The sequence below is a fragment of the Plecotus auritus genome, assembly GCF_963455305.1.
Source record: "Plecotus auritus genome assembly, chromosome: 10".
Lineage (NCBI taxonomy): Eukaryota > Metazoa > Chordata > Mammalia > Chiroptera > Vespertilionidae > Plecotus > Plecotus auritus.
This window is the reverse complement of record NC_137785.1, coordinates 3,001,821-3,017,050: the sequence shown is the minus strand read 5'-3', so window position 1 is coordinate 3,017,050 and position 15,230 is coordinate 3,001,821. Positions and strand designations below refer to the sequence as shown.

The following is a 15,230-nucleotide window of genomic DNA, read 5'->3' as shown; positions in this document are numbered from 1 at the left end:
CCCGCACACCTCCCACTGGGGATGTGCCCGCAACCAAGGTACATGCCCTTGACCGGAATCGAACCCAGGACCCTTCAGTCCGCAGGCCGATGCTCTATCCACTGAGCCAAACCGGTTTTGGCTGGGAATCATCTTTATTAGTGCTTCTATCCATGGGGCTGCAATGGATGGAAGCCAGATGCAACAGTAGATCCACTTAGCTTCTGAGCTATGATGCTTGACTGAATTCCCAACCTTGCCATTTCTCCTACGTGAAACTGAAGTCTCGGGAGAGATCTGAATCACATTCTTGGAATGGGCTGTCAGAAAAAGAATCCATGCATCTTAGAAAACTTGGACTCCCTCAAACCTTAAGAAACCTCCCAGATCAACCAAAGGACTTGTATGCATGCGTATAAGCCTAACCAATGGACACAGACAACAGGGGGGGGGGCATGAGTAGGGGGTTGGGGGGGTAATGGGATAAGGACACATATGTAATACCTTAATAAATAAACTAAAAGTAAATAAATAAAAAGAAACCTCCCTCGCCCTAACTGGTTTGACTCAGTGGATAGAGCATCAGCTTGGGGACTGAAGGGTCCCAGGTTCAATTCCGGTCAAGGGCATGTACCTTGGTGGCAGGCACATCCCCAGTGGGGGGTGTGCAGGAGGCAGCTGATCGATGTTTCTCTCACATCGATGTTTTTAATTTTCTATCCCTCTCCCTTCCTCTCTGTAAAGAATCAATAAGAAAAGAAAAGAAACCTCCCTCCCAATTCTCCTTTTCATACCACCGCTGTGGCAGAAAACTCTTAATTTTTGAGTCCACTCTTCTAGTCCTACCATTACTGCTTGGTTGGTAACCAACATCTGCATTTACTATGACCTGTAGTTGGGACGACAGGGAGGAGATGAATCGCATCCAGAATGATTTTCTGTCCTTTGTAGGATAGAAGAACTCTGGCCCTAAGTCACCCAGGACCCCCAGCAATGGGTTATTATGTGAGTGAAAAATAAATTTTTATGTGCTAAGGTAATGACACTTGGTTTTTGTTGTTGTTGTTGTTGTTTTAGTATTGGATTAGTATTTTTTTAAAGAAATTCTTTTTTTTAATATATTTTATTGATTTTGTACAGAGAGGAAGAGAGAGGGATAGAGTGTTAGAAACATCGATGAGAGAGAAACATCGATCAGCTGCCTCCTGCACACCTCCTACTGGGGATGTGCCCGCAACCAAGGTACATGCCCTTGACCGGAATCGAACCTGGGACCCTTTAGTCCGCAGGCTGACGCTCTGTCCACTGAGCCACACCAGCTAGGGCACATGAGTCTCCTTCCCCCCCCCCCCGCCATTGACCTCTCCCCCGCCACCCCCTCCCCCAAGCACAAGCCCTCCCCCCCGCTACTGTCTGTGTCCATTGGTTTTGCTCATATGCATGCATACCAACAGGACAACGATTGACATTTCTTTGGAGAGCCAAATTTTTTAAACTGAAACTTCTCCTAACGCCACTTCTTCCAAATAGACTCGCCCAGGCCGTGGTATTTTTGTGGAAGAGCCACACTCAAGGGGCCCAAGAGCCGCATGTGGCTCGCGAGCCGCGGTTTGCCGACCACGGCTCTAGTATATAGTTTTCCTTGGAGTTCAGTCTTTTGTTATGGAGAATGCTCTGAGCTATGTCAACATGCCTACTTTTCGCACCCTCTTCCCGAAACAACAAGGTTCTCCCACACCCAGGTACCCTGGTTCTGCGTTTGAGAACTTGCGCAATTCCACCTTCGGCCGTGGGGGATGCTGTTGCCGGGGCACGGCTGGCCCCGAACCCGGTTCACCGCACACTTGCGTTTGCGTTCCACACCCTGTACGACAGCAACTTTGCAGAGCGCCCTCTCGCACTCCGGGACCCCCCGGGGGATGTCAGAGAGCCAGTTTCGGCCCCATCCCCGCAGGCCAGGCCGAGGGACCCCACCGGTGCATGAATCTGTGCATCAGGCCTCTAGTCCTAAATAATAAAAGGCTAATACGCAAATCGATTGAATGGCGCAATGACCGGTCGTCATGATGCGCACTGACCCCCAGGGGGCAGACGCTCCATGCAAGAGCTGCCCTCTGGTGGCCAGTGTGCTCCCACAGGGGGAGCGCCGCTCAGCCAGAAGCCGGGCTCACGGTTGGCGAGCGCAGCGGCAGTGGGACATTCCCCGAGGGCTTCCAGACTGCAAGTCGGAGCAGGCCAGGAGGAGGGACCTCCCCCCCCCCCACCCGTGGGTGCACAGATTTCGTGCACCAGGCCTCCAGTATTTTATAAAACCGTCTTCTTACTGCACCCTTTCTGTGTTTCCACGTGTTGGGAAACCCAAATACTTAGCGTGCTATTACAGCTGCCCGCGGTGCACAGGAGGGTGCCATGCCGCGCAGGCGTGTAGACTGGGAGCCGTAGGGTCATGCCACACACAGCCCAGGTGTGGATGTAGCAGGCCGCACCGTCGCCTAGGTTCGTGCCTCTGAGATGCTCACACAATGAGGAGGTCGCTGACTAAGGACTCATTTCTCAGAAGGTCCGTCCTCATCTTGGGGGACACCTGACCATATGCCAGAGTCCCAGGGGTGGGCAAACTTTTTGACTCGAGGGCCACCATGGGTTCTTAAACTGGACCGGAGGGCCGGAACAAACGCATGGATGGAGTGTTTGTGTGAACTGATATAAATTCAAAGTAAAGGAGCGGAGGGGAGAGCAAGAGAACCGGATAGAACAGCCGGATCCGGCCCGCAGGCCCGTAGTTTGCCCACGGCTGTGCCAGACGCTTTTTTCAGTTGGCGGGAAGACGGCCCTCAACAAGTCCCGAGAAGCTGTGTGCCTTGGCAGGACCCTCATTCCAGCGGGGGTGGGGGTGGGGGGGTGGGTGGTGGTGGTGACAAAATGGGCACAGGGGGTAGATTATCAGCCAGGGAGGCCGAGTGGCAGGCGACCTACACACACTGCCAAAGTCACACATCACAGTGCAGAAAGCAGCAGGCAAAAGCTGAACCCTCCTGTCCTGCACGTGCCATCCAGCCCCTGGACCGGCCTTTCTGAGCCCCGCCATGGCCCGTCTGAGGCTTCACCGGCCCAAGCGCCCTGGACACCCCACTACGCCCGCCCGAGGCCCTCGAGCTGGTGGCTCTCAGCCTTCGGAGCCTGCCCGTGGCTCCCAGGGAGCGCCCCCCCCACTCTCCGCCGCCCCGTGCGCTTGGGGGAGGGCACCATGGAGGCGGCCCGTGCTTCTGGGTCCAGTGTCGGGGCTGAGCGGGCTCCAAAAGGTTCTATTCCGGACCAGGAGGCACCTAGAGGAGCTGATGATCACTAGGACCGGAGGGGAACCGTGGAGGACAGCTCCGTCGCCCGCTTCGCTGCTGCCCGGCGGGGACTACATTTCCCAGGGGGCGTTGCTGCGCGAGGACACGCCCACGTTGGCGTGAGCGAGCGCGTCCGTTGGGTTCCGAGGAGACAGCGGGGCGGGGCGGTGGGCGGGGCTGACGTCGGTGCGTGGCGCGTGCGTGCGCGGCCGCGAAGGGGGAGCGGGGAGCGTGAAGGGAAGTGTAGGCGGCGGCCGGTGGAGTCGGTGCGGTCCCGGCGGCAGGGGCGGGGCGGCGCGGGCTGAGGGGTTGACTCGGGGCTGCGAGCTGGACCCCCCGCGGGGAGACCGCCCCCCTCGGACCCCGCTGCCCCGAGGCCAGCGTGGCGAACCCGGGAGGCCGGGCGGGGCGAGGCGGCTGAGGGCCGAGGTGAGCGCGACAGGTGGCGGGGCGCGGCCGTACGGGAGGGGGGCAGGGGGGGCCCGGGGTTGGAGGGGGACGTCCGAGGAGCTGGATTGGGGGGATGGGGGGTCACCTAACCGCGCACTCCCCTCCCTTGTCTTCGCGTGCTTCGCTGAGGACCCAGGGGAGAGAGCACCCCCTCGGGGCGCGCTGTTGCTCTTGGGGGGGGGGGGGCACCTCAGTCCTTAGGTGTCAGGGTCCTGCCCCGCGACGCTGTGGGGTGGGTGGGGGAAGGCGTCACCGCTGGTCACCCCGGGGCGGGGAACGCACTTCCTGCCAAGGGCCCTTTGGGTGTGTATGGTATCATTCCCGGCCATATAGGAGGACTTCAGCTTAACAATGAGCCCCCTGGCCCTGGCCCGGGCGGCTCAGTGGGTAGAGCGTCGCCTGCGGACTGAAGGGTCCCGGGTTCGATCCGGGTCGAGGGCACGTATCTTGGATGCAGGCCCCCGTTAGGGAGCGTGTAGGAGGCAGCTGGGTCGATATTTCTCATTGCTGTTTCTAATTCTCGATCCCTCTTCCTTCCTCGCCGTAAAAAAAAAATCAACCCCATGTAATAAAAGCCTAAATACGAAGTGTCCTGTCGGCTGGTCATCCGTTCAACCAATTAAAGCGTGATATGCTAATATGCTAATGATATGCTAAGGCCGCTCCACTGCTTGCTATGACATGCACTGACCACCGGGGGGCAGATGCTCTAACCAGTAGGTTTGCTTGCTGCTGGGGCCTGGCAGATGGGGACTGAGTGACAGGGGGCTGGACACGCCCCGGAGCCCTCCCGCAGCCCGTCCCCTGCTGGCCAACCTCCCACGGGTCTCCCTGCCCCGATCGTGTACTGGTGGGGTCCCTCGGCCTGGCCTGCTGCGCCCTCTCGTGATCTGGGACCCCTCGGGGGATGTCAGAGAGCCGGTTTCAGCCTGATCCTGCAGGCCAGGCTGAGGGACCCAGCGGGTGCATGAATTCGTCCACTGGGCGTCTGGTAAAACATATATATATATGTATATATATATATATATTTTTTTAAATATATTTTATTGATTTTTTTACAGAGAGGAAGGGAGAGGGATAGAGAGCTAGAAACATCGATGAGAGAGAAACATCCATCAGCTGCCTCCTGCACACCTCCCACTGGGGATGTGCCCGCAACCAAGGTACATGCCCTTGACCGGAATCGAACCCGGAACCTTTCAGTCCACAGGCCGACGCTCTATCCACTGAGCCAAACCGGTTTCGGCACTCCCCTGCTTTTTGCTGCGTGCTCGGTGGTCGCTGCGTGCGCTGCGGGGGAGACACAGTTCTGAGGCTCTGGGGGGTGTTAACCCCAAACCTCAGAACAGGGTGAAGCGGGAACTGCCTTGTCTCCCCCTCACAGGTGAGGACACTGAAGCCTGAGAGAGGAGGAGTAACCGCTTCCAGGAGGAGGCAGGATTCGGGTCCCGGGCACACGGACTCCAGAGGCCCCCGCCGTACTGGCTCTCATGCAGTCCCCTCCACCAGGGCTGGAGGTAGGTGCTCTTAAACACTTTAAAAAAAAATACATTTTTATTGATTTTAGGGAGGAAGGAAGAGGGAGAGAGAGAGAGAAACATCAATGATAAGAGAGAGTCATTGATCGGCTGCCTCCTGCACGATCCCATTGGGGATCAAGCCCACAACCTGGGCATGTGTCCTTGACCGGAATCGAACCTGGGACCCTTCAGTCCGCAGGCTGATGCTCTATCCACTGAGCCACACCGGGTAGGGCAACACTTTTTTTTTCTTAACACAGTTTGTTCTTGTGTATTATTTCTTTATTATTTCTTTATAGAGGCCCGGTGCACAAATTCATGCACGGGTAGGGTCCTTTGGCCTGGCCAGCAATTCGGCGGATCGGGGCCTTCCATCTGCGGACAGGTGCCTCCCTACCCTGGCTGCTCGCCAGAACCTCCCTTCTCCAGCTGTGGGGGCGGGGGGGGGGAAAGAGGGGGGGCTTCCTTCATTCTGCCCCCGCCCCCTGGTGGTCAGTGCATGTCATAGCAAGTTATTGAAGTCCTGGTCTCCCGGTTGAATTCCTGCGGGGACATTTCGCATATTAGCCTTTTATATATATAGGTAATTTTCTTTCTTTATTTTTGTTTTAGAGAGAGAGAGTGGAAGAGAGAGAGAAATATCGATGTGAGAGAAACACATCAGTTGGTTGCCTCCAACCAGGGACCGGACTGGGGAGGAGCCTGCAACCAAGGTATGTGCCCTCGACCGGAATCGAACCCGGGACCCTTCAGTCCACAGGCCGAAGCTCTGTCCACGGAGCCAGACCGGCCAGGGCTCTTAAACACTTTTAATCATTGAAGAAACTACTTCTGAGAGGGGTTCGGTAGCTACAAGAGTTCAGATCCTCAAAACCTCCCCTGAGCTTTATTTTTTTCTTTTTATTTATTTATTTTATTTTAATTTGAGAGAGAGAGAGAGAGAAAAAAAAAAACCCCATCCATTTGTTGTTCCACATATTTATGCATTCTTTGGTTGACTTCCTGTATGTACCCTGATGGGGTATCGAACCCACGACCTTGGTGTATCGGGACAGTGCTCTAACCCAGCAGGTGCCAACCTTTCGGACCTCACAGACCACCAGTGGTCCGTGGATTACCGGTTGGCGACCGCTGCTCTAACCGCTGAACTACCTGGCCAGGGCCTCACGTTTTTTTCCTGGGCCCCTAGATTTTCTGACCCAGTTTCTCCTAGATCAGCCATGGGCAAACTACGGCCCGCGGGCCGGATCCGGCTGTTCTATCCGGTTCTCTTGCTCTCCCCTCCGCTCCTTTACTTTGAATTTATATTAGTTCACACAAACACTCCATCCATGCTTTTGTTCCAGCCCTCCAGTCCAGTTTAAGAACCCATTGTGGCCCTCGAGTCAAAAAGTTTGCCCACCCCTGTCCTATATTAAATGGAGATGAGCCCTGGCTGGTGTGGCTCAGTTGGCTGGGGGCTGTCCTGTGTACCAAAAGGTTGCTGGTTTATTCCTGTTCAGGGCACATGCCCAGGTTGCAGGCTCTATCCCAGGGGTGGGCAAACTTTTTGACTCGAGGGCCACAATGGGTTCTTAAACTGGACCGGAGGGCCGGGACAAAAGCATGGATGGAGTGTTTGCGTGAACTAAAATAAATTCAAAGTAAAGGAGCGGAGGGGAGACCAAGAGAACCCTCCGCTCTTTCGGCTCCGCGGGCCGGATAGAACAGCCGAACGGGCCGGATCCGGCCCGCGGGCCGTAGTTTGCCCACGGCTGCTCTATCCCCTGTAGGGGACGTGCAGGAGGCAGTCCATTGATGGTGCACTCTCATCATTGACGTTTCTTCTTCTCCCTCTCCCTCTCTCTCTCTCTAACAATCAATAAAAATATTTTTAAATTAACATAAAAGATAATAAAACGGAGATGATACCATTACATACCTCATAGGCCTGTTATAGGGTTAAATGAGCCCATACATGAAGATGCATGGTGTGGCCCCTGCCACATAGAAAGTGCTCAATGAGTGTTCACTCTTATTATTATCGTCACTGGAGGCCCGGTGCATGGATTCATGCACCAGTGGGGTGGGTCCCTCAGCCTGGCCTGCGCCCTCTCGCAATCCGGGATGTAGCAGTGTGTGAAGTGGCAGGCGGCTGGGAAGGAGCCCGAACCCGGGCCAGGTCCCGCAGCGCTGCCGCAGAGGCCGGAGAGGCTCACCCCTCCGCAGCTGTGTTCGGCTGAGCCCGTAGGTCAGCTGAGCAGCGTTTCTGCTGTGGGAGCACACTGACCACCAGGGGGCAGCTCCTTCATTGAGCGACTGCCCCTGGTGGTCAGTGCGCGTCATAGCGAACGGTCGAACGGTCGCTTAGGGTTTCATATACTAGTATATATATATATACTAGAGGCCTGGCGCATGACATTTGTGCATGGGTAGGGTCCCTAGGCCTGGCCTGCAATCTGGGCCATCTTCCCCGGGGCTGCTCACTGCCGCCAGTTGCCCTCTGTGTGTGGAGCGACCGGCACGGCCATCGGAGCCCAGTGCCGCCTGTGTCCGCCACCACCCACCCCAGTTCCTGGTTCCCCATGGGCCATCAGGGCCTGCAGACTGGGGGCAGCTCCTGCATTGCGCATCTGCCCCCTGGTGGTCAGTGCACGTCATAGCCGATGGTTGTTCTGCCGTCTGGTCAATTTGCATATTACACTTTTTTATACATAGATATAGATACATAGATAGATAGATGATAGATAGATAGATAGATAGATAGATAGATAATGATGCTTCAGAAAGCCGTGGAGTTTAGAGGGAAAATACCAGAATTAAGTCAGAACTTTTCCTGATAGAGGAGACTTGCCTCAGGGGAGACAAAGGGCTTTATTTCGAAATTATTGTTTGTCACAAAGCAAATTGAGAACCAGGGTGTGCTGACAGTTTTTCTGTCCAGTGACTACCGGACAAACTAAGGAATCCACATAGATTCTTTCTGGGGAAATGGGTTTTTTCAAGTCTCATAGAATCTCCACGAATCCTCGCTGGGAGGCGCGTGTCCTGTTATACCCTGGTGTCCGCCTGAGCCGAGAGCTTGGGCGGTAGGACCCGGCCCACCCAGGGTGGGGACTGGGCCCCAGGATTGCCAAGCTGTGAACCTTGCGCAGAAGACTTCACGTCCCAGAGCTCTCACGTGTGAACGGGTGATGGCATGTCCTGCTTTCACTGAAGATCGCGAAGGTTAGATCGGGAGTGTAAAGATCGGGTGACCCCCCCCCCCCCCCCCCGCCAAAATGCACGCACGCGCTTTGAATGATTATAAAGGCAGTGTGTATTAAATTACATTCCATGTTCAGAATTGAGCTTTCCGCTGTAAAGTGTGCATACGTCTTGGGGGGCACCCTGTCTATACAGCCCACCTGACACATGTCTGTTGTTGATGAGTGGGTGGCTGTGAGGGGAGGGGGGCATCCGTCATGCTCAGCCTGAACACCCGAGCAGAGCAGGGCCCCAGCTGTAATCTCCTGGTCTCCCAGCCGATGCCTGGCCTGGGGGGCGGGTGGGTGGGAGAGAGAGAGGGAAACGGAGGGGGGGGGACTGAAGGCAGAGCTTCCAGGCTGCGATGCTTCGAGCTGCTCAGCCTCTCTCTCCCCCGCCCCCGCCCCCCCAGCTCGGCGCTCTCGGGGTAGAGCCCTCCGAATGAGGAGCCAGGCCGAGGCGGCCATGGGCATTGCCCTTCCTAAAGCCATGCCCCCGGTGAGTTAGCGCACCCGCTCCCCTCCACACAGTACGGTTGTGCTTGCCAGGGTCTGGTAATGCTTGCTTTCTCCTGAGAACGGTCTGCCTGCTGGTTCCTCTCCTGAGAACGGTCTGCCTGCTGGTTCCGCCCGGGGGCCGGTTTCTGCTTCCTCCCTCTGTGCTGAGAACTGGGGCCCAGTGTCTCTGGGAGCCTCCTCTTCCTCCTGCTCGGGGTTCACTCTTCATTCGAGAAACGACCCGCGGAGCCTTCCCCGCACTCAGGCTGTGTGTACGCATCTGACTGCACAGCCATGCGGTCCTTACGCAGTGGTCCTCAAACTACGGCCCGCGGGCCACATGGGGCCCGCCGAGGACATGGATCCGGCCCGCCGGGTGCCGCTGCCTGTCCTGCTTAGCAGCCGACGCGTCCCGGGCCCGCAGTGCGCATAGGAATTTGTTCGTAGTTTTTTTTTAAACTATAGTCCGGCCCTCCAACGGTCTGAGGGACAGTGAACTGGCCCCCCGTTTAAAAAGTTTGAGGACCCCTGCGAGGAATCGGAGAGCCGCAGACTGCTGGGGAAATGAAGAGGCAGCAGACATTTATTTAAATGTGTTTTTATGGATGGCAGAGAGGAAGGGAGCGGGACAGAGAGAGAGGAACATCCATGATGAGAGAGAACGGTGAATCGGCTGCCTCCTGCACGCCCCACACTGGGGATCGAGCCCAAAACCGGGGCCTGTGCCCTGACTGGGAATCCAACCGTGACCTCCTGGTTCATAGGTCAACGCTCAACCGCTGAGCCAGCCGGCGGGGCACACACATTTATTTATTTATTTTTAAAATTTCTTTATTACGGGGTTACATGTGTCCTTATTCCCCCATCACCCCCCAACCCCCCCAAACATTTATTTATACACGTGATCCGTGCTGCACGTGGAGAGTCCCCTTCCTGTGGCGCGGTGGGAGGGGCCGCTGAGAGCCCGGGGAAGCACCCTTGGGTGCATTTGGAAAAAGGTGCTTAGAAAAAGGTGTCCCTCAGGAAAAGGTGAAGCTCTGGACAGGCCGCCCTCTGGCAAGAGGGAATATTTTGTTTCGCTCCATGTTGCCTCCTCGGGGCGGGCGGGGCAGGAGGAGTCACAGGGGCAGTGATTCCCGAGTTGCTTCTGGAAGGAGATGGAGGAGATCAGAGACGACCTAGGAAGGTAAAGTGGCTTTTTTTTTTTTATTCCGGAGACACAGCAAGCCCCTTATATCAGAGCCAAACACCTTTGCTCACCGGCTACGCTGCCCCAAACGCTCTACCAACGGAACTGGTTTCTCAGAGCGTTTAAGTGTTTTAAACAAAAGCATTATTGGTGCCCTTGACGCTCAACCCCTGAGCCGCGCCGGCCAGGCGCCGACGTTTATGTATGCACCATGATGGTAAGTAAATGTTGGCTGGAGCACCCAGACACCAAAAGGCTGCGGGTTCGATTCCCAGTCAGGACACATACCTGGGTTTCGGGTTCAATCCCCAGATGGGGCGCATAAAGGAAGCAACTGATCGATGTTTCTCTCTCCCTCTCCCTCTCCCTCTCCCTCTCCCTCTAAAATCAATAAAAACATATCTTCTGGTGAGAATTTTTTTTTATGTATTTTATTGATTTTTCACAGAGAGGAAGGAAGAGGGATAGATAGTCAGAAACATCGATGAGAGAGAAACACCGATCAGCTGCCTCCTGCACACCTCCCACTGGGGATGTGCCCGCAACCAAGGTCCATGCCCTTGACCGGAATCGAACCTGGGACCTTTCAGTCCACAGGCTGACGCTCTATCCACTGAGCCAAACCGGTTTTGGCTGGTGAGAATTTTTTTTTTAAAAAAAAGCATTGTCGTCATAGGAAAAATACTTTAAGAGTGGCGAAGTGTGGCTTCAAGGTTAGTAACGTGGACTCTGGAACCCGACTAACTGGACTCAAATTCTAGGTCCACGGCACGCTAGATACGTCACCTTCATGTCGGCTCCTTCAGCCGTAAAGCGGGGACAGTCACAGTGCTAACTGGTAGGACCGCTGTGAGGGCTGAGGAGTTAATGTGTTTAGAGCCGTGCCTGGCCCTAAAGTACTACGTAAGCATGAACTGTATATCATGCTGTTTGTCTGTCTGTCCATGTAGAATACGAGGTCTGAGCACAGGAAGCTTGAGGAGGCCTATTTCCAAGAAGACACTAATTTTTTAAATAATAGTTTACACTGAATTTGGGAGAGTCCTGGTTCTGGGTGCAGTGGACTAAGGCCCCCCTCCCCGCCCCCCGCCTTCCCCACTGAATGCTGCTATAAAACTAGAATTGCAAGCCTGCAGCAGCAATTTGTGGTCTCTGAAAAGCAAATAGGAGCAGGCAGATGAGAGGGAAAGCCCAGAATTTGGACCACCACCAAATATGTGATATGCTTACCTTTCCCCCCCTCCCCAACATCTCCTAGCATAGAGCCCAGAAGTGGGTATTGGCGTGGGCAGAAAGAACTACAGGAGGTATTAAAAGTATCCCCATTTTCCAGGTCAGTAAACGGAGGCGCGGGGGAGTTCATTAACTTGGCCAAGATTACCCAGCTCGTCAGTACCAGAATCTGACCTTCCATTCTGGTGCTTATTTAAAACTTATTCTTACTTGCCGAGATAATGAAATCACAAAATAAGGAATGGGACATCTGCCAGCCACCACGGGTAGACGGCTGGCAGCGCTTGCTAGCTGGTCAGGAAGTTGAGCCCACGTAACAACACACGCATTGCGTGGCATGTGTGCACCTCACACGCTCTCTCCTGATCCTTCTCAGCAGGTCATCCAAACACCTTTCCAGATGCGTTCTCCTCTTCTAATTCAAGTATATTTTTATTTCAAAATAAAAGAATGTTGCTAGGCATTTTTTCCCTTTCAGTCTTTTAGGCACAGCTCTTTTTAAAAAAAATATTTTTATTGATTTCAGAGAGGAAGGGAGGGTGAGAGAGAGAGAGAGAGAGAGAGAGAGAAACATCTATGATGAGAGAGAATCATGATTGGCTGCCTCCTGCACGCCCCCCACTGGGGATGAACCCGCAACCCGGGCCTGTGCCCTTGGCCAGGAATCAAACCCGGGACCCTTCCGTCCCATGCTCTATCCAGTGCGCCAATGGGCCAGGGCTAGGCACAGCTCTGAACGCCTTAAGAACATTGGAATTTCTTAGAATATGTTGTGTAGGTTGAAATCCTGTTCACCAGGTCGGCGTCCTTCCTTCAGACGTTCCTTTGCAGTCCCACAGCTCGTTAATTCCTCCATGTAGAAAGGTGATTTAGCTTCGAATACAGATAAAATATTTAATACTTGATGATACTGTTTTTAATGCAGCCGACATTTTTTATAACTTTCATAGAACTGCTCCAAGAGCAGAGAGTGTCTCTCATATTTTTTGTTTTTCCTAATATGTACAAGATAACTAGGCAGAAAAGTTGTCCAGTAACTATGGTAACTCCCACTCCTGGGTCAGTTAGACCCCTGTACAATTACTTACACACGTTTCCCCACTGCCCAGAGTGTGAGCAGCAGAACCCTTTACCCTGGAGGCCCCCGAGTGGGGACATGAACACTGGCTGAGCAAGATTGCATTTGTGCCCTAACCGGTTTGGTTCAGTGGATAGGGTGTCGGCCTGCGGACTGAAAGGTCCCAGGTTCAATTCCGGTCAAGGGCATGTACCTTGGTTGCAGGCACATCCCCGGTAGGAGGTGTGCAGGAGGCAGCTGATTGATGTTTCTAACTCTCTTTCCCTCTCCCTTCCTCTCTGTAAAAAATCGATAAAATATATTTTTAAAAAAAGACTGCATTTGTGTCATTTCAGGATGCAGTGACTTTCCCAGATGTGGCCATAGACTTCTCCCAGGATGAGTGGGAGTGTCTGAATCCTGCACAGCGGACTCTGTACAAGAAGGTGATGTGGGAGAACTACCGGACCCTGGTTTCCGTGGGTAAGAGTCTGCCTCCCTCCCCTCCCCTCCTCTCCCTCCCTCCCTCCCCTCCCCTCCCCTCCCCACAGGAATCGTTCCACCTCCGTTGTCTCTCAGCCTTTCTCAGCATTTTCCTACCACGTCCCTCTTCTCCCGCCCTATCCGGACTGGGTCCTAGTTCCGGAAGAGCCACACAGGGCCCACCTTCTTACCTCTTCCTCTGTGCAGGCCTTTGCATGTCTAAGCCGGCTGTGATCTCCCTGTTGGAGGAAGGTAAAGAGCCCTGGGGGACGGATGGCGAGATGGCAGGAGGCCTGTGCCCAGGTAGGTGCAGGGTGTCTAGCCTGGGGCAGCTATTCTCACCATGTTTCTTCTCTCTGAGACCTGGTGGCAAACAACTCTAAAAACCCCTCCCAAATGGAAACATTTTTTTAAAAAAATATATTTTATTGATTTTTTACAGAGAGGAAGGGAGAGAGATAGAGAGTCAGAAACATCGATGAGAGAGAAACATCGATCAGCTGCCTCCTGCACACCTCCTACTGGGGATGTGCCCGCAACCAAGGTACATGCCCTTGACCGGAATCGAACCTGGGACCCTTCAGTCCACAGGCCGACACTCTATCCACTGAGCCAAACCGGTTAGAGCCAAATGGAAACATCTTGTTCTAACTCCATTTAAAAAAAAAGTTACTGATTTTATGGAGAGAGAGGACGGGGGAGAGAGAGAGAGGGATCGATTGGTGGTTCCGCTTATTTTTGTATTAATTGGTTGATTCTTGTATGTGCCCTGACTGGGGATGGAACCCATGACCTTGGCGTATCAGGATGACACTTTTAACCACCTGAGCTACCAAGTCAGGGCCTCTAACTCCGTTTTTTTTGTTTGTTTGTTTGTTTTTTTAATGTATTTCTTTGATTTTCTACAGAGAGGAAGGGAGAGGGATAGAGAGTCAGAAACATCGATGAGAGAGAAACATCGATCAGCCGCCTCCTGCACACCCCCTACCAGGGATGTGCCCGCAACCAAGGTACATGCCCTTGACCGGAATCGAACCCGGGACCCTTGAGTCCGCAGACCGACGCTCCATCCACTGAGCCAAACCGGCCAGGGCACTAACTCCATTTTTTAAGTCGATCTTCTCTTCCTCACTGGTGTGATGTACCACCTGTACCTTCACTGATCTACGAATCCCGTAGTCTGTCTCTGGACTCTGTTATGTTCCGCTTTTGTCGACCTGGTTTTGCTCAAGTGCCGTATTGTTATAATCATCCCTGACAATCAGCATTGTTGGATTCCTCAGACAAATGTGTGTTTGGTTGTTTGAAGTTGTTAAAACGTGTTTTGGGGTTAACAATCATTATAGCTATGTTCTTCCTTCTGCTTTTAATTATTTTCCTTCGTTGTTCTTGTGATTATTTCTTCTTGCTTTGTTGTTTATATCTGGTTTTTCTCCTTTCGCACCATCCCACCCTGTGAATCGGAAAGGTTTTCAGTCCCACAAGGTGGTACCTTTATGTTTTTATGTATATTTGAATCTATATTTTAAAATTCACGTGAGACTCGGAATACCACCTTTTGATACCCACATGAAAGGTGAACGATTAGCTCACTAATGTTACCTCCTGCCTCTTTATCTTCTCCCACTTTTTAAAAAAATATATTGATTTTTTAAATTGATTTATTGATTTCAGAAAGGAAAGGAGAAGGAAAGGGAGAGAGAAACATCAATGATGAGAGAGAATCATTGATCAGCTGCCTCCTACACGTCCCCTACTGGGGATCAAGCCTGCAACCCAGGCGTGTGCCCTTGACCGGAACTGAACCTGGGACCCTTCAGTCCGCAGGCTGACACTCTATCCACTGAGCCACACCAGGTAGGGCAATCTTCTCCCACTGTTATTGTAGTCATTAGGATTTGTGCCCCAGTTTATTTTCTTCAAACTTAATTATGTATTTTCCCCTGCCCTGCGTGAAAGCTGTTTTTCTGGTTTAGAAAACGAGTTAACAGTGTATAGATACACATTGTGGGGAAATGAGCCTCCATGAAGTGGTTATAGTTTGCTCTGTGGCTGCAGTGTGGCTTTTTCCTGATATCAGTGATCATATTTCCAAGAAGAGGATTGTTGCCCTGGCTGGGTAGCTCAGTTGGTTAGAGCCTTGTTCTGAGACACCAAGGTTAGGGGTTCGATCCCTGGTCAGGCATATGTAAGAATCAACTAATGAATGCATAAATAAGTTGACTAATAAATCGATATTTCTCTCTCTAAGAGTAAGTG

The 15,230-nt window shown here is 53.1% G+C and overlaps 1 protein-coding gene across 3 annotated transcripts in view; it reads left to right on the top strand.

The window, feature by feature from the left end:
- The first annotated feature begins 3,571 nt into the window (after positions 1–3,571).
- Positions 3,572–15,230, top strand: part of ZNF470 (zinc finger protein 470) — a 31,234-nt gene continuing 19,575 nt past the window's right edge. Inside the window, exons 1-4 of one of the 3 annotated variants that reach the window (XM_080645414.1) lie at positions 3,572–3,746; positions 5,152–5,284; positions 12,845–12,971; positions 13,179–13,274. In XM_080645414.1, the coding sequence (XP_080501540.1) occupies positions 5,258–5,284; positions 12,845–12,971; positions 13,179–13,274 (250 nt within the window). In that variant the 5' untranslated portion in view covers positions 3,572–3,746; positions 5,152–5,257. Of the gene's footprint in view, positions 3,747–5,151; positions 5,285–8,978; positions 9,011–12,844; positions 12,972–13,178; positions 13,275–15,230 lie in introns of those variants that run through there. The other 2 variants (XM_080645415.1, XM_080645416.1) reach the window with 2 other exon arrangements.